Below are 18,822 nucleotides of genomic sequence, written 5' to 3' on the forward strand. Positions count from 1 at the left end.
AGGCCCGAAATGTTGACTGTCCTGCTCCGCGGATGCTGCCTGACCTGCTGGGCCTTTCCAGCGTCACGTTTTTCGACTCTGACTCTCCAGCATCTGCAGTCCTCACTTTCTCATCCTGTTTATTCACCAGTCAATGGAACTAAAACACATTAGATGGTCTTTAGTAAGCAGTACAGTCCAGGGACCCCACAATGCAAAAGAAAAAAAAAGCAACCTCTTTAATTTTCTCTTTCTTAGGCTGGCCCTTAGGATGGAGGATAACCTTTTTTCCTGCTCTGGTACAATGGATCCTGAGGTGATTAAACAGTGCAATGCTGCATCCTTGAATTGGAGAGGGCAGAGGCGGGTATGATTACAACATTTAAAAGGCATCTGGATGAGTATATGAATAGGAAAGGTTTAGAGGGATATGGCCCACATGCTGGCAAATGGGATAAATCATTTTCAGATATCTGGTCAATGTGGGTGAGTTGGACTGAAGGGTCTGTTTCCATGCTGTAGGGACTCTGAATGGCCGGATTAAAGATGGTCGGGCCAGTCACTTCTCTGACACGGCCTGGGAATGGACATGCAGAAGGTTCTCTTGATGATAAATCAATTGCAATTCTCTCTCCCTCTAGTCCAGGATATTTAGATGGGTTTGAATAACCCCAAAGCAGTGCCAGCTGAGTTCAGTCATACAGGGCGAAGGCGTTAGCTTGACTAGCTGTATGGGCGCACTGCTGCTTTTCAGAGACATGACTGCAGTTGGCAACAGGTAGGGATTGCGAGCTCCGGCACTGCGCACTGACGATCACAGCTATGAGGACTTAAGAAAATCAGTGGCCCGGTATTCTTTAAAAGCAAGAGACATGCCGCAAGCCGGTGAAGGCTGGTCGCTGGGTAACTGGGGATTGTTGCCTTTCTGTGTTGAAAATATCACAGCACAATGCTGTGCGAGCGTCACTGCATACGCCTGGCTGTCTGACTGCTGACAATGTCGTTTTTTTAAACAAAACCCTAATCTGCAGGACGGAGAGCATTGGTGGAGGCACGGATCAATGACAGCATTAAAATAACTAAAGAGGAACGCACGCAGAACTGTTGTCCTTTGAGCTGATGCCATTAATTGTTCTGAAAGAGAACTGGAAAGTTGAAAATCTATGGCTGCAATATGGTAACTAGGCAATGCTTCTGGGTCTTTCAATATTTTGTTCTATTGCATTTTCAGCCGTTTGTGTGAAATTGCTTTTCCTCCTGCTGTTAACTCTCTGTATCATCCGTACAGTAATAAATCTGCATTGCAATTTCATAGCCTTAGCCTTACAATATCTACTTTACATTTTTATTTATTATTAATAATTGCATGATAGATGTTTGGGTGGTAGGGGAGGAGGAGAGAAAGTCTATTTGACAACCATGAATCATCCCGTTCAGCAATGAATGGCTGGGTATTAACTGGGGTGGGCGGGCGTTGGCTGGGGCTGGAGTGAGGGCCTCTGATGTTGGCATGGCTTCAGGAGACCCTGCAGGTAAAATGCCCCCGCTCCCCCCCCCCCCCCCCGGCCTTCTGGCAGTGATGGTAGGACCTGTTTAGCACTCTTAATGTCTGTTTTCTGACCACAGCCAACTGGATTGAGAGGTTGGCATTCTAGGCCAAATCGAGGCTGTAAGACCATAAGGTAAAGAAGCAGAATTAGGCCAGTTGGCCCACCGGGCCTACTCCCACCATTCGATCATGGCTGATACATTTCTTAACTCTATTTTCCTGCCTTTTCCCTGTAATCCTTGATCCCCTTTACTAATCAAGAACCTGTCTATCTCTGTCTTAAAGACACTCAATGACTTGGCCTCTACAGGCACCTGCGGCAGTGAGTTCCACCGATTGAGCGACCACTGGCTGAAAACTTTCTCCTCAATTTTAATGGGTCATCCCTTCACTCTGAGGCTTTGCCCTCTGGTCATCGTCTCTCCAACTTATGGAAGCATCATCTCCATGTCTACTTTATCCAGACCCCTCAGTATTCTGTAAGTTTCAATCAAGTCTCTCCACCCCCCCCCCCACCCCCCTATTTCTTCTACACTCTGTTAAGTACCAACTGAAAGTCCTCGATCACTCCTCATATGACAAGCCCTTCATCCCAGTCTTATAAACTTCCCCTGGACCCCCTCCAAGACCAGCACATCCTTCCTTAGATACAGGGCCCAAAACTGCTCTCAAGATTCCAAATGCAGTCTGACCAGAGCCTTCTCCAGCTTCAGCAGCACATCGCTGGCTTGGGTTCAATGTGCACAACAGCCTCGTTCTAATCAAATTATTAATTCACTGACTGGGAGCGGGTCCGCATCCTATCACCACCTTCTATAACCCTGGAAGCCATGCTGGAAGGGGAGCCATCCTCGAAACCTTGAGGAATATTTCTGTTGCGTCAATGATCTCGGATCCTGAAGCAGCCCTATGACAATGTCTCTGAACTGCTCCTCACTGGAAGTGCACAAGGAGTAGACTGACTAGCATTCATCTTTCAATAATGTAGAGGTATAATTAAAATCTGGAATATCTCTGAATAGTTACTCTTAACATGTAATCAACAGTGTTGTAAAAAAATTCCAAGCCTGAAGATATGTCTTGGCCGTGCCTCCTCCTTGACCAGTCTATCTTGAACTGAAACTCATGGATGTGCGCATAAAGCCACACAACACGATATTTACCAAATGGACTCATAATGTTTCTTGTAGGGGTGTTAGACAAAACACGAGAGAAGATAAAATGGGTTAGTGGGAGAAAGTGGCGCCTAATTGGTCATATCGTTGGAGTAACCCAGAGGCTAAGGTTCCTGGGGACAAGGGTTCAAATCCGACCACACCAACGAGTTAAATTCTGTTGGTAAAATCAGGAGTCCATACTGTACCTGAGTATTGACGGCCATGAAACCACCATCAATGACTGTGAAAACCCATCCATTTCACCCATGTCCTTCAGGAAGAAAACGCCAGTCAGGCCTAGATGTGTATGCAGGCCGCAGCAATATTAAATGCCCTCTGAAATGGCTGAGCACGCTATTCATGTTTAGGGCAATTAATGATGGGTAACAAGTACTGACCAACATTCACCCACATCCTAGGCAAGAATGAAGAAAACAGCTTGTTTGAATGATAGTTGGAAGAGTTCTTGTCCTAATAATTCAGTGCAGAGGTAAAGTAAATACACAAACTGCAGTGACAGTGAGTCTGCTTGAATTATTACCTAACCCAAAGGATGTGGAGCGGAGCAGATTTGATATGTCCAAATATTGATGGTCTGCAAAGTAAATATTGGCGATGAGATTGTGTTTCCCTTCACCCTGACCTCACTTTCTTTTAATGACAGAGAGAAAACTTTGCAGTGTTAAAATACAAAGCTGAAAGTGAAGGGAATCATATTATAGGTAAAGCTTGTGCCAGTGAATAAGATAGTGGGTCCTTGTTATAGAACGGAACAATACAAAAGAGACAGCATGGAAAGTTAATGGTCAAACATTGTCCACTGATTGAATGGGAAGCAAAGCTTAATGAGTATTTATAATTAAAAAAAAGAGAGACACCAGTTTCCCCTGTGTTTTCAATGCTGCCAATGTCAGGAGGCAGTCAAAGTGTTTTACACTGAGGTCAAAGGGTTCGAGGAACGAGGAGGGGATCTGTCTCGGGTTGTAGGCGGTTGAGCTGGCCCAGCCACAGTGAGCTGGGTCACCCATTTCTGGGAGTTCAGACATTGGCAATGGGAGGTTATGAGAGGTCGACTCTGACAGCTGTAGTCTGTTTGGAGGGCGGGGAAGTTGATGTAGAGCATTTTCTCAGTTTATTGCCCCAGTTTTCACACACTCAGCACCTCCCTGGACTGTCTTGGGACTCAGGCCTGCAGCCTGTCCATGTCAAGTCCCCTGGTATATGACCATTTACCTCCACATCCTTGGGGACAGGGAGTGAGAAACCAGCTACAGATAATGGGCATTAGGTGAGCATCTCTCTCTCCGACCCTCTCTCTCTAAACCCTCTTTCCCCCAACTCTGTCTGTTGCTTTCCCCTCATGCTCTCTTGTTCCCGTAACCCCATCTTGTCTCTCTCAATCATGTATTTCCACCCCCCCATCCATTTCTCTCTCTGCACTCACCCCTTCCTTACTCTCTCCCTCTCTCTTCCTCCCTTCCTTACTCTCTCCCTCTCTCTTCCTCCCTTCCTTACTCTCTCCCTCTCTCTTCCTCCCTTCCTTACTCTCTCCCTCTCTCTTCCTCCCTTCCTTACTCTCTCCCTCTCTCTTCCTCCCTTCCTTACTCTCTCCCTCTCTCTTCCTCCCTTCCTTACTCTCTCCCTCTCTCTTCCTCCCTTCCTTACTCTCTCCCTCTCTCTTCCTCCCTTCCTTACTCTCTCCCTCTCTCTTCCTCCCTTCCTTACTCTCTCCCTCTCTCTTCCTCCCTTCCTTACTCTCTCCCTCTCTCTTCCTCCCTTCCTTACTCTCTCCCTCTCTCTCCCCTCCCTGACACTCTGGAGCCACCTGAACCGGACAGTGCCCTGGGATTAGGAAGCTGACAGCATTGCCGATCCTGTGAGGAATGACGACTCCTCGGGGCTTGGGGATTTTGAATTCTGCACCTGAGGACCCTACTCTGAACGTAAGGTTTGGCGTACAGACTGACAGGTTATTTCAGAATCCTGCAGCCTGCCTAGTAGAAGCTCCCACTGAGTTTGCGGGATTTATCTTTCACACTACTAATGTGAGTTTACATCCTCACTGCTCAAGTGAAGATAGTGTATTCAAAATCCGAAATGCTCATGTTTCACTTGGATATTGCTGGAAAGACTGGCCTTTAGTAAACCTGTCCTTACCTTCATGAATCAGCCATCATTCAACTGAGCCATCTTTCACCTCAGTTGAAAGCTCCCATGGTATTGTATCAGTGCTCATTCTGGGTTTACTGGCCAGCATTTCTCTCAGCCAGTATGACTGAAAAATAGTGGGGACTATCACATTGAAGTCTTGCAGTGGGCAATTTTGCTGCATTTCCTACATTGCAACTGTGACAACAGTTGAGATCCCAACGCAGGTCCCTGTGGCTGTCCACTTGCCACCAAATGCTAACCTGTAAGTGACTCATTTCTTATTTATGGTCACCCTTGAGGGAGAGAGTTGGGGCGCGAGAGAGAGAGAGAGATGGAGAGAATCGGGGAGGAGAGGGAGAGAGGAGGGGAGACGTACTTCATTAGCTGTGGCATGCTGAGATCTCATGTGATGCTATATAACTGTAAGTTGGCCCTTATTTTTGGTATTTCAACTGTGCTCATTAACCTCTGAGCATAAACTCCCAGACAATCAAAGTATTTTCCTCTGTCTTGCCCCAGCATTTCTATTCTCTCTCCTTCAAGGTGCTTACTGTTGCTGACATGGTGTAGACATGGTTGGCTGGCCCTGGGCCTGGGCCCTTGTCTAGCCACCATCCCAAGTGGCTGCTCTTTTTGGGTGAACATAAATAAGAAATGAGTCACTTACTGGTAACCATTTGGTGGCAAGTGGACAACCACAGGGACCTGTGTTGGGATCTCAACTGTTTAGTGTCTATATTAATGACTTGGTTTAAGAGACCCTCGCCAAATTGCAAACTGTGCAAAGGTGGGCAGAACAATAAGTTGCAAGGACGGCACCAAGGGTTGTAATGATAGATTTATGAACAGCATAAAAGTTACTACATGGCTTATCAAGGTCTGAGATGTGAGCTTTTCCACTTCTGCAGGAAGAATAGAAAGGCAGCGTATTAATTAAATGGGGAGAGATTTTAGAAGGTTGCAGTCCAGATGCATCAGGGTGTCCTTGTACATGAATCACAAGAAGTTGGCAGAGATATAAAGCAAGTGATTATAAAGCAAGTGAAATGATTTATAAAATAGGGAGTCTTGTAACAACTGTACAGGACATTGATTAGACTGCACCTGGATACTAGTACAAATTTGATCCTTGCTTATGGAGGGATTCATACAGTGCAGAAAAGGCCCTTCAGCCCATTGGGTCTGCACTGACGATGTACGAGCAGAATGTTCTTGGATTGTCTGATGAGAAAAGGTTGAATGGATTGCCCTGATACTCATTGGATGTGAGAAGTGAGCGGTGATCTTATTAGAACATCAGGTTTTGAAAGGGTTAAATGATGAGGGGCTATTTCTCCATGTTATTGAACCTCAAGAGCTCAGAGACGCAGTTGCCGAAAAGTGTGTCTAACAGGGTAGGGTTGAGGAGGAATTGCTTCTCTCAGGTGGATGTTAGCATTTGGATTTCTCTTTCCCAGTGAGAGATGGAGTTAAAGCTGAATTAGATATTTGATTGACAGGGATGTTGAAGGTTGTGGGGAGAGCAACTAGGCAAGTGGAGTTAGGACAATAGTTCACCCAATCATGATTTGAATGACCCATTCCCTCCTATTCCTTATGATCTTGGGTGTGAAGGCATCACTACCTCTTTGCTAAAGGAGTGTGGATTCTTAAGCTTCGATGTACATCATAGGAATTGTTACGCTGCAGGAGAATGTCATTTGGCCAATCATCATTGTTCTGAGTCATAAAGACTTCTGACATGAAAAGGTTTTCTCATCTCACATTTGCTTCTTGTGTCAATTAATTGAAGCCTGTGATCCCTTCTTGATCCATTCATCAGGAGGTACAGTTCCTCCTATCAACTCTGCCCAGATCCCACGTGAATTTGACTACCTTTACCAACCACTTTCTCATCATTTGTCCGATCTGTTTGCATCACAGCAGTTGTTCATTCCTGAATCTATTCTTGTGAATCTTCTCTGTACTCCTTCCAGTGCAATCACATCCTTCCAGAAGTACAGCATCCAGAACTGGATACAGCATTCCACTAAGACCAAGCTAGTGTCTGACACAAATTCAGCATAATCTTACTCTTCTGCCCTTTGCCCATATTAATAAGACCTCAGGCACTCCAAACCATTGCCTCAACTTGTTCTAGCACCTTTTAGTAGCTTATGGATATGTATACCAAGGCCTGTGTGCTCTTATGCCCCTTTAGGCACACTTCAGGTCAGCACGGTGGCTCAGTGGTTAGCACTGCTGCTTCACAGCACTAGTAACTCGGGTTTGATTCCACCCTCGGGTGACTGTCTGTGTGGAGTTTGCACATTCTGCCCATGTCTGTGTGTGTTTCCTCCAGGTGCTCCGGTTTTCCCCCTCAATCCAAAGATGTGCAAGTTATGTGGATTCCCATAGTGTCCAGGGATGTGTAGGTTAAGTGGGTTAACCATGGGAAATACAGGATTGCAGGGATAGGTTCAGGGGAGTGTGTCTGGGTGGGATGTTCTTCGGGGTTGGGGCATGCTGGTGTGGAAATGATGGGCCAAATGGCCTGCTTCCACACTGTAGTGATTCTATGATTTTGGAATTGTGCCCTTTGTTTTATCTTGTCTCTCCATTTTGTTCATACCAAAATGAATGACTGCCCGTTTCTCCACATTGAATTTCATCTGCCGTTTTCTTACCCTTTTCACCAACTTAGCAATGTCCTTTTGAAGTTTCACACTATCCTCATCCCAATTTGCAGTATTTCCAAGTTTCGTATCATCTCAAATTTTGAATAAGTGCTCTATAAACTAAGTTTTAGGTGGATAATGTATATCAGGGAAAGAAAGAGCCCCTAAGCAGATTACTGGGGAGCTTTGTCATGAATTTTACTTCAACCACATTAACACCCATTTTCCATTACTCCTTGTTTTCTGCCACTGAGCCAGTTTCATATCCATACTGCTATTGTTCCGTCTATTCCATGAATTAACCTTCCATACCAAAATATGAAGGTACAAACAGTCCATATTATGACGTAGAGTGGGCCATATTTGAGTAAATTCTCCCTTTGTATTGTGGAGGTATCTCTGACACTACCTATCCTCTTTTTTTCCCCCCCATGCCCAACCTCATGAGGTGGCACTGCAAGAGTCATTGCACAAAGCTATGAAAGTTCTCATCAGGGAAAGATAAGCTAGTCTTTTTGCCCTTTCTGTTGCGTTCCTGTTGCAAAAAACCATCGTAACCTCCACCACCCAATGGAAACTATTCGCTGTCCCTTTCACCAAGTGAGCTCAGTCCCCAAGCCTGGAAACATCAGACAGGGGTTTTGGTGGGAAGCTGATCACTTACAGTAAACAATCAACAGAAAATAACTGCATGTGAATCCAGATGCTGTTTTAAGCATGTTGAAAGGGGAATGACTGTCACTGTATCCTTTTGTTAACCTCACAGTGAATGATGACACTTAATAGAACTGCCAAGCACTTATTGACTCAACATCCTCCTCAATACAGTAAGTACATTGATATTTGGACTCTAGCTGTCCTACTGGTGAATTCAAACAGTGCACTCACTCAGTGATGCTGAAGAGTGAGGGAGCTGCACTATAAAGACTGGGAAGTGATCAGATCTGTGTGCTGTCTCTGTTTCAATGCTTCATTTAGACACACTCCTCTGGACATCTGAAAGTGGGACAACTGGTGGATGATAAACTGTGTTTAGTTTTTATTCCCCAGGGATTCATAAGAGGCCATTAAACCCTTCCACCCTGTCCCACTATTTAATTATGGTTTCACTTGTATAGTGCACCCACTGTTGTTTTACCCCAAATAACTTCCCTTTCTGTGTGATGCTGGGCATTGAATGGTGTTGGACTGTTTAACTATGGACCGCAGCACAGTCAAAACTGAGAATGTCTATTTCATACTCTGACTTTCCAGCTAGGATCATTTGACCAGGGACAGGAATCTCTGGATGAATTAGGAGAAAGTGAGGACTGCAGATGCTGGAGATCAGAGTCGAGAGTGTGGTGCTGGAAAAGCACAACAGGTCAGGCAGCATCCGAGGAGCAGGAAAATCGACGTTTCAGGCAAAAGCCTTTCATCAGGGCTGACGAAGGGCTTTTGCCTGAAACGTCGATTTTCCTGCTCCTCGGATGCTGCCTGACCTGCTGTGCTTTTCCAGTACCACACCAATCTAGACTCTGATATCTGGCATCTGCAGTCCTCACCTTCACCTAATGGGAGATGGGGGCCAGTCAAATGTCTGCTTTGTCCTGTTTAGTGCCTACATTCTCGAGTGAGTGCAACTTCAGGTAATGGGTGACTCCTGACAAGTGATGTATACCAAACCTATTATCTGTCTGTGCAATGCTCGTTTAACTGGGAGCACTGTTATAAAATTGATTTTATTTTCAGCCTGTCACAAAACTATTTAATTTTTCTATACATGTTCTACCTATTTAATAGCCTGGATGATGCCCTTGATTTGGCAGAAACACTGGAGTCAGTCTAGGATGCTTCCAGTCCTGCTGTGATCTCAATGTTGGCAAAGTGCACCAGGCAGGTTGTAGCCCTGACATTCTCGCAGTTTTCAATGGATTAATACTATCTGACTGGCGTGATGGTTTCTGTCACCCACTTAGCCAGTTGAAGGCATGGAATATCCATAATGTTGATCACAGTGTGAAAGAAGCGAGGGTTAAGCCTGTGCCATTAGTGTGGGCTCCTGTTGATATTTGGCTTGGACTCCCCAGGCGCCCATTTTCAAAAGCAGTTTGGCCCTCATCAAGACAGGAAAGCATTCCAGCACTAGAGAATTCAATCAGTCAATAGCAGTAGAGAGTTAGAGATGTTAGCAGCATGAATGCAACACAATGCATGCCATGATGCAAATGCTTAGCCTTTGTCTATTGTTGGAACTGTTCAACTATGCCCCGCATTCAGGAATTCTCTTTCCCTAGCCCATTGCCTGGCTTTGTCACTCTCCATCTTATACAAACCTCCCTAAAAGCAATGTTTACAATGACTGAGCTATCACTCTTCCATCACTCTCTTGGTGCCTGAGCCCACCAATTGAAGCCACTCAGGAAGTTGAGGCCCTTAAAAGTGCTGTCAAATAGTAGGTTGCTGGCGACAGTACCACAGACCTCCTTTTCTGTGCCTTTGCATTGTGAATGGCACTTCTTGTCCCCGTGGCAACTCAAACAATCATTGGCCAAGAGGCCAGCAAAATCTAAAGGACCTCAATAGCGTTTTATTTCTTTAGGGTGTCGGTTTGCTCGCTGAGCTGTAGGTTTGATATCCAGGCGTTTCATTACCTGGCTAGGTAACATCATCAGTGGCGATCTCCAAGTGAAGCGAAGCTGTTGTCTCCTTTCTATTTATATGTTTGGCCTGTTTTTTTTTCTCTTGTGATGCTTATATTCCTGTCGATGAGTGTTTATCTGTCATCTGTGCTCGGTTATTTTCCTCTGACTGGTGTTAAGTCTGTCCATTCAGTCTAATCTTTGTGCTTTCATTGGGCTGACCCAGGCTGTGACCCAGGCTACCTTTTGTCAGTTCTCCACCATTATGCTTGACCTTTCAACTTGTCAGGTACATGGTGGACCTTCAGCTAAATAGCAGTACTTTTCCCTAGAAGCCAGAAGATACAGAGTTCAATGCACTGCCTTGTAGTCTGGGTTGAGATCTAGTAGCATAACCCCTGATGTTGGGATCCTGCCTCACTGTTGAAATCTATAAGGGATGAAGGTTTCATGATTCACACCAACAGCTCATGTGTAGATGCCTCAGGCAAAAAAGGAACTTCTTCCTTTCTCTATCAAATGGTTCATTCCATTCTCTTCCAAAGGGGGGATAGGAAATATCTCCGTGAGATACCAAAACAGATTTCAGGGACTTTGGTTTTTCATGGTAATGCATGTTGTCCATTCCTCATTGCCCTTGCTAGGCTATTTGAGGGCAGTCATGTGTCTGACCAGACTGGGTAAGGAATACAAATTTCCTTCCCTTAATGGGAATTAGTGAGCAAGATGGTGTTTTATGACAATTGCTGATGGTATCATGATTGTCCACTCGAGTCCAGATTGATCCATTAAATTCAAATTCCATCAACTGCCTGGGTGGGATTTGAACTCTGGTTCCCTTCTGGAATCCAAATCCAGTGACATTAGCATTAGGCTACCATCCTCCATGTTTGCTGCCTAGCTTTTAGGGCAAGTACTGACCAGAACCCAGTGATGGGAGACCAAAAGAGAAAATGCTGGAAAATCTCAGCAGGTCTGGCAGCATCTGTAAGGAGAGAAAAGAACTGACGTTTCGAGTCTAACTGACCCTTTGTGATGGGAGAGATGTATTGCCAGACATTTGCATCGATAAGGTGTGGCAACCAAGCTCTATCCTGACACTGTGTAGCCCTTTATCGATTGTTCTCCTCTTCGTCACCAAGTAGAACTGAGGTGAATTATACCATAGAATCAAAGAATATCGACAGTGTTGATGCAAACCATTCGGCCCATTGTGTCCACATTGACTGTTCAAAGTGACCCCAAACCAAACCCAAACCCTACCCTACTCTCAAAACCCTGCATTTCCCATAGTTAATCCACCGAGCCTGTGCATCCGTGGACACTATGGGAAATTTAGCATGGCCAATCCACCTAACCTATCCTCTCCCTTTCCATCCTGATTGAGCAGAGCTTTTTGACCATCGGCTAAACCCAGCACCCTAGCAACACATTATAAGGTGCATGTACTCTCTGAACCGTCAAGGGAGCTGCTCAGCATTGCTTAAAGGCTGTTGACTCTCTATCAATAACTTGGAGTATCACTGCTTGAGCTGTTAATTGTGTTTCTTGACTTCAAAAAGCAGTAATTGTACTGAAAAATTGACGAGTACTTTTTCAACATGGTTTGTCTCTGAGATATTTATAAGTGTCTCATCATTTGAAGGAGGAATCTCAGAAGGAGATGTTGTTGTAGTAGTGGGCAAGATATTTGGAAGTAATTCTCGAATGGTGTTTTCCTGGAATGATGGTAGCAAGATAAGAAGGTGGAGCTTCGAGTTTGCGAAGGACAAAATTGAAGCAGATGTTGGAATGTTGGACCTTACGCTGTGAGGGTCAGCAAACCTGGAACAGGTTGGCAGAAAGGGTGAAGCTGAGGCAATGCAATGGATCTGGTTCAGAAACATCCAAATGTTGTCCAGGAAACTTGGTTTTAACTGGCTCTCTCGATAAACTGTGTACCTCAAATGCCGCAAAGTTTAGTGTATTATTTTGTCCAAGTAATATAGTTTTAAAAATTTATTTATCTCAGTGTAAATCTACTTGTTCAATCAAATTATCAACAATTTAATCCAATTTCGAGTCAATTTCTCCTCAATGTCTGAATGGCCAGTTGAGAGTGCGAGTGAGAAGACTCTGCCAGTAGGGCAAGGTTACATTATTATTTGTGCTTTATGCTGTAAGTAAAGTATAACAGTGATGTGTATACCTGCTGCATTACATTTCTATGACTTGGTGTGTGTTTTTACATTGATTACGCGGACCTCTTGATTATTCAGAACATTTGATCAACCAGCGTCCTCATGGTTCCATATGTATCAGATAATAAAAAGTTTGCTGTAGTAAGAAGATGGTTGGATTGAGAGAGATGTGGCATAGCAGCAGTGTCACTGGACTGGTAACCTCGAGTCCCAGGCTAATGTTTTGGGGCATGTGTTCAAATCCCAACTACTGAAATTGAAATTCAATTAGTCACGCAGTCATAGAGTCATAGAGAAATACAGCTCAGAAACAGACCTTTCGGTCCAACCTATCCATGCCAACCAGATATCCTGTATAAATCTAGTCCCATTTGCCGGCATTTGGCCGATATCCCTCTAAACCCTTCCTATTCATATCCCCTTCCAATGCCTTTTAAATGCTGTAGTTGTTCCACCACTTCCTCTGGCAGCTCATTCCATGCATGCACCACCCTCCACATGATAAATACAATTTGGAATCCTTTTGCTGGTCTGGCCTACTGTGACCCCAGGCGCACAGGAATGTACCCCAGCAATGCATAATGTTCTGGTATCATCCAACAGTGGTTAGTTTAAGGTAATCATGATCAAATGACTCTAAAGTGCCCTTTGAAAATGCCCAGCAAGTCTCCCAGTTGTAATAGTTTGCTACAAAGGTACTTGAGAACAGTGAAGGGTCATTTTGGTCAATTTGTGCTTTTCCAAGAATTTGCCCACCTATATTTCGTGCTGCGAATAGATGAGAACAAACATTGGCGGAATTGGCTAAGTTGTACCCAACCACGGTTGTGTTGCAGACTAGATGTAACGCAGTAGCTGTGTTGTGTCCGGTGCGACACTATAGAACGGATGGAAGTGCGTTGCAGAGAATGCCGAAGAGATTTACAAGAATGCTTCCAGGGAGGAGAAGCTTCAGCTGTGAGGATAGATTGGAAAATTTTGGACAGGAGGAGGTTTAGAGGAGAACTGTTGGAAGTTTTCACGAGCTGGATAGATTAGATGAGGAGAAACTAATCCACCTGGTCACAGGATGAAGAGTGAGAGCACACAGATTTAAACTGATTTGCAAAAGAAATGCGCTGTGAGAAGAAAGCTTTTCTTACACAGCGAGTGTTTTAGGCCTGTCTGGAAGTGTGGTGGAAGCAGATTGAATTCAGACATTGAGAGGGCATTTAATGATTGTTTACTTTCAAGTAGGTGTTAGGGTGTGGGGCAAAGCAAGAGGATGGCACTGAGGCAGGGAGGCTTGGACAGGCTAGGATAATGTAGGAAAGTGTGGGATCATGCATTTTGGAAGGAAGACAAGAGATGTAGACTATGTACTAAATAGGAAAAGGCTTTGGAAATCCAAAGCATAAAGGGACTTGATAGTCCTACTTCAGGACTCTCTCTTCAAGTTAATATGCAGGTTCAGTTAGCAAATGCAATGTTAGCATTCAATCTACACAAGCCAGAATATATGAACAGTGATGTCCTGCTGAGGGTGTGTAAAGTTCTGATGAGACTACAGTTGGAATATTGAGAGTAGTTTTGAGCCCTGTATCTGAGGGAGGATGTACTGGCATTGGAGAGGGTCCAAAGGAGGTTTACAGGAATGAAACTGGGCATGAAGAACTAGTTACAAGAGGAGGGGTTGAGGACTCTGTCTCTCTACTTAATGTAGTTTAGAAAGGCTGGGAGCTGGGGTGGGGAGAGGAGGGGTGTCGTGGGAGCGGGGGGAATCTGATTGAAATTTGTAAAGATATGCAGGTCAGGTAGGTTAGCTATGCTAAATTGCCCATTGTGTCCAGGGATGTGCAGGCTAGGTGAGTTAGTTATGGAAAATACAGGGTGAGAGAGGGTAGGGTGGGATGAGTCTGGATGGGATGCTTTCAGGGGGATGGTGTGGACTCGATAGGCCGAATGCCTGCTTCCACACTACTCTGACACTGAAAATAGCTATCACATATGCTTCAGAGGAAGTGAGACTTACTACTGGCAATTGGGATGCATGTTTGAAAACGTGGACAATTTCAGTAAACTGAACTCTTAAACCAATCTGAAATGAAATGCAGCTGGATCAGGGTTAGCTATCAGCCCCCTCCAAATTAAAATCCAGGCTTGTAATGCTTTGAACCCTTTAGATGGCCCTGCTTCAATACTGAGTGCATGCCTCAGTCTGTGGGCTGGTCAGATGCTGAGCTGTGTGCTCAGTCCTTTATTCACACTGAGCATTGATTTACTGGCCAGTCGATGTTTTGTTGCTTGGTTCTGGAGTGGGACTGCAGAAGAACAAAGTGGCGCAGTGTCACCCTGGTGACTCCAAAAAGCCACCAGTTTGTCGTTCAGACCATGAGAAAACCCTGACCGGATCGGCCAACGCAGTCTGATGTGAAGCGTGGCACTTAGAAACACAAGTTCTGTTTTATTGTCACGGCCAGTAGAGACTGACTTCATTCAAATATTACAACTGAAAAGGAAAGTGATTGCAAATTTTTTTGCAATGTTGATGACATGCTTTGCTTCAGGAATTTTTTTTTTTCCCTTTGCCTTGCTATTTATTAGAATTTCACACATCCAGCGATGCAGTTGGTGTGTGGTCAGGGAAGGGGGATAGATTTCTAGTGAAGGACCGATTGTTAATTGGCTGCTTGCCGCATTCGATGTAGACTTGCGTAGGAGGGGTGATTGTGGAGAGAAAATCTTGAAGCCCGTGGCCCAGCGTGTCCTGGTGCAGGGACAGGGTGTCGCCTTGCATGATTTGGAAAGAGCAAAGAACTAATTGAGAATTTACATCTGAGGTGTGATATCTGCTGTTACACTGCAGTCAGGTATGGAGCAATAATGTATGTCACCTGGGAAACCGGAAAAAAAACAATACTTGATTCAGTTTCAGTAGTTTTAGCTTAAAAATCTGTTTATTTTGAACTCTGAGAAACGGACCTAACAGCTGTATAGTCTGTAAAATGGAAAATGAGGATATTCCACTGTGGCACAGAGGCTCAATGGTTAGCACTGCTGTCTCACAGCACCAGAGACCTGGGTTTGACTCCAATCTCAGGTGACTGTCTGTGTGGAGTTTGCACATTCTCCCCGTGTCTGTGTGTTTCCTCTGAAACGGTCCAGAGACATACAGGTTAGTTGGATTGGCCATGATAAATTGCCCCATTGTGGATGTATGTTGCCATGGGAAATGCAGGGTTACAAAGATAGATATGGGTTTGGGTGATCAGCTCTTCAGAGTCGGTGTGGACTCGATGGGCCAAATGGCCACTTCTATGCTGTAGCAGTTCTATGGAGTCTATTTTAAGAAATCCAAATGTCTGATACCTTGCTCTCAATTCATTCCTTAGCAAATGAAATCAGAATTGTCTGAAGACCTCAGCCTTTCTTGAATGTGTGAGTGGAAGTATTTGTTGAGAGTTGTTGTGTAAGGCAGTCAGTACGGGAAAGAGTTACTACAAGGTAAACTCTACCCTTCAGGGTATAAAGGAGTGTTCCGAGGAAGAGTTGACCAGTGTTGTCATTTATCCCAACCAATTATGCTTATGATTCTCTGCTTGTCACCAATACTGTTAGTAGCTGTAATATGCACTTACTCTAAGTTGGTACCTAATACCTCAAGCAGCAATTACGTACTTTTAGATGTAATGTAGTTACGCTATTAAGAATTATGTAGTAGTCTAATTACTGTGATCGGTTTTAATTTAGTCATGTTGGAATATTTCCCCATGTATCAGTTGCTTTGATGAATACCTGGAGAGAGGGGTGAATTGTCAATTGTAAGAAGGATGGATTTGCAACTGGTTCTCTTTATTTCTGGATACGTTTGGCTACAGCAAAACATTGGTGAGGACAGAGCTTTGTTGTTTCTGTAAGATCTTCCTTCCTTTCCTGAAGCCATAGGATTATGGTTTCACGCTTGCTCCCCTCCCCCCGCCCCCGTATAGTGCCCATTACCAAACTAAATCATGCCAACGTTTTACTTTGAGATGTTGCAACTGTTTCAGATCTTGTTTTCTCCTGCAGGCATTCTAGGGCTTATATTTCTGAACTCCACATTGGATTGTACCTTTTAAAAATCACTCTTAAAATCTTCCATCAAACTATTCTGGGGGCTATTTCAGCTCTTCTTACCAGTTCACTGTTAGGAACAGACCCTGGGCAAGTTTCTCCAATTTGTTATACCTCTTGGGTGTAGAGGGATTGCCTGACTCCCCTTCTTTTTCCCCCTTCGTTGGTTGCAAGTCAAATTTGCAAAAGGTCCATTTCCTTGTGGAAACTTTTCTCCCAGACCAAATAATCATCCGTTTCAAAAGTAGCTAATTTGCCAAGGCATTTTTGAATTAACAAGAACAGTCAGTCTATTAGTTACTAAAGTGAGAAAAATGAGTAATACAACGTGCACATTTATTAAAAATAAGACGCGAGTCTAAAAAAAGTGTTGAAAAAATGCAGATGGATTAGTTGTTGAATTGATCAGAGAGTGTTCGTGGTTAAACAGTTGGCTTTTGAGACACCTGATTTTTCTCGGCTGACTGAGATTCCTTTGTCCTGATTTATTTTTGATATTGGCTTGGAACTCAAGGAGTTAGAGGGCCTTCCTTCCACATGGGTAACTAGAAACATTTATTTGACTGCGAGCTTCACAGCATGCTAGCTTGAACCCAGCCTAGTACATTACAGGAATGTCCAGCCCCCCTAGTCCAATCCAGTAGTGTTGAAACTGAGGTTTTTTGATATTGTCTTTGTGCATCCTTCAAAGGAAAAATGCAGAAAGCGCCTTCAGCTTGGGGGATAATCCACAAGGGACCAATTACTGTTAAGCAGGAGGTTGTCAGCCCCCTATTACCTTTGCAGTCACTAGGCAGGGATAGATTCTCCCATTGGTCCCGCACAGACATTTTTTACACATGGAGTATTGTATCTGAAGCAGTTTTCTTTTTTAAAATAAAATGCATGTGCTGAATTAAGAGAGAAATGCATCCACAGTACTTTGGGGTTCTGACCGATGGTTTTGACAATACTTTTTCATTTGACCTCATGTTTGAATTGGATGTCTGAATGCATACCGATGTCCCTGAATTTACTGAGCTCGAGTGGGGTGATCTGGTCTGAGGTGCTGCACTTCATTAACTAGTTGTGGGAACTTGTAAAACTGCCTGGCATTATGGGGCAAGGCATCCAATCGGCTGGTATGAGGATGGTTCTGGCTGTGTGTGTGGAAATCATGTTCTTATTAACCAGCCTGCGATTCACTCCACCATTTCACAACATCTCCAAGGGAAATGAGAGATACAAAAACAGCTTTGCAGTTTGTAACTATGTCCTGTCCTGTTCATGGCCGTACTCCATGGACCTCTGTACCTTACTGTTAGGCGTCTACCTCATTTCATCAGTGGCATGTCGGGCTTCATTGTTCCACACATGAATACTCAGGAAGCAAAGGTAATTTAACATCAACATTTACCGGCAATAGACTTGGAATGCTATGTAGTGACATGTTGCAGAATCATAACACAATGTCCATATTTGGCTTTGTCAGGTAAGAAAATCTTCATCCTTTTATGCATGAGATGAAGATCAGCAAAAACAGGAAGGAACAAGATAAAAAGACAGAACACTGCCAGGATGTTAGAATGTACTGGAGTTCTGTTTTGACGTATTTGAGAAGAGTTAGACCAGTGTGCTTCAATTACCACTTTTACTGTAAACAAAAACCACAAGGAGCTGTAGATGCTGGAAATCAGAAACAAAAATGGAAACTGCTGGAAAAGTTCTGCAGGTCTGGCAGCATCTGTGGAGAGGAAGCAAAGCTAACAATAAGTGACCCTTCTTCAGAATGGATGGTAGTTAGGAAAATGTTCATATTAATGCAAAAGATGGGGTGAGGAAAGGGAGGGAGGGAAGGAGAAGTAAACAATAGGTGGAGATAGAGTTTAAAGAGTAAGAAACACAGTTGAACAGACAAGGGAAATGGGTAAAGGTCAATGGGAACTATTAGTAGCTTATGATAGGCTGGTTGTGGTAGCAGCCCATGTGATAACAAGGTTCAGTGTGTTGGAAAGACATGAGAGAAGGTGCTCAAGCCTAAAATTGTTGAACTTGATATTGAATCCAGAAGGCTGCAGGTTTCCTAAGCAGAAAATGAGATGCTGTTCTTCCAACTTGTGCTGAGCTTCTCTGGCTTGTTGCAGTGTTCTAGCCAAGCACTTGAATCAATGACAGTGAAGGAATGGCGATATATTTCTAAGTCAGGATGGTATGTGGTTTGGAGGGGGACTGCAGGTGGTAGTGTTCCTATGCATCTACTGCCCTTGTCCTTCTAAGTGGTAGAGGATGAGAGTTTGCCAGGTGCTGTGAGAAGAGCTCTGGGGAGTGCATCTTGTAGAAGGTACATACTGCTTATTCTGAGGTGCAGAGGGAGTGAACATTGAGGGTGGTGCTTTGGATGCCTGTCAAGTGAGCTGAGCTGTTTTTTTTTCTGACTGGTATCAAAGTTCTTGAATG

General features: G+C 44.2%; 1 protein-coding gene across 3 annotated transcripts in view; it reads left to right on the forward strand.

The window, feature by feature from the left end:
• Positions 1 to 18,822, forward strand: part of nrcama (neuronal cell adhesion molecule a) — a 397,533-nt gene that overhangs the window by 216,219 nt on the left and 162,492 nt on the right. The window contains exon 1 of one of the 3 annotated variants that reach the window (XM_043709019.1): positions 943 to 1,156. The exons of the other annotated variants lie outside the window; for them this stretch is intronic. Coding sequence (XP_043564954.1) covers positions 1,154 to 1,156 — 3 coding nt within the window. The 5' untranslated portion in view covers positions 943 to 1,153. Of the gene's footprint in view, positions 1 to 942; positions 1,157 to 18,822 lie in introns of those variants that run through there. 3 annotated transcript variants of the gene reach the window in all.

Source organism: Chiloscyllium plagiosum, chromosome 19 (genome assembly GCF_004010195.1).
Source record: "Chiloscyllium plagiosum isolate BGI_BamShark_2017 chromosome 19, ASM401019v2, whole genome shotgun sequence".
NCBI lineage: Eukaryota > Metazoa > Chordata > Chondrichthyes > Orectolobiformes > Hemiscylliidae > Chiloscyllium > Chiloscyllium plagiosum.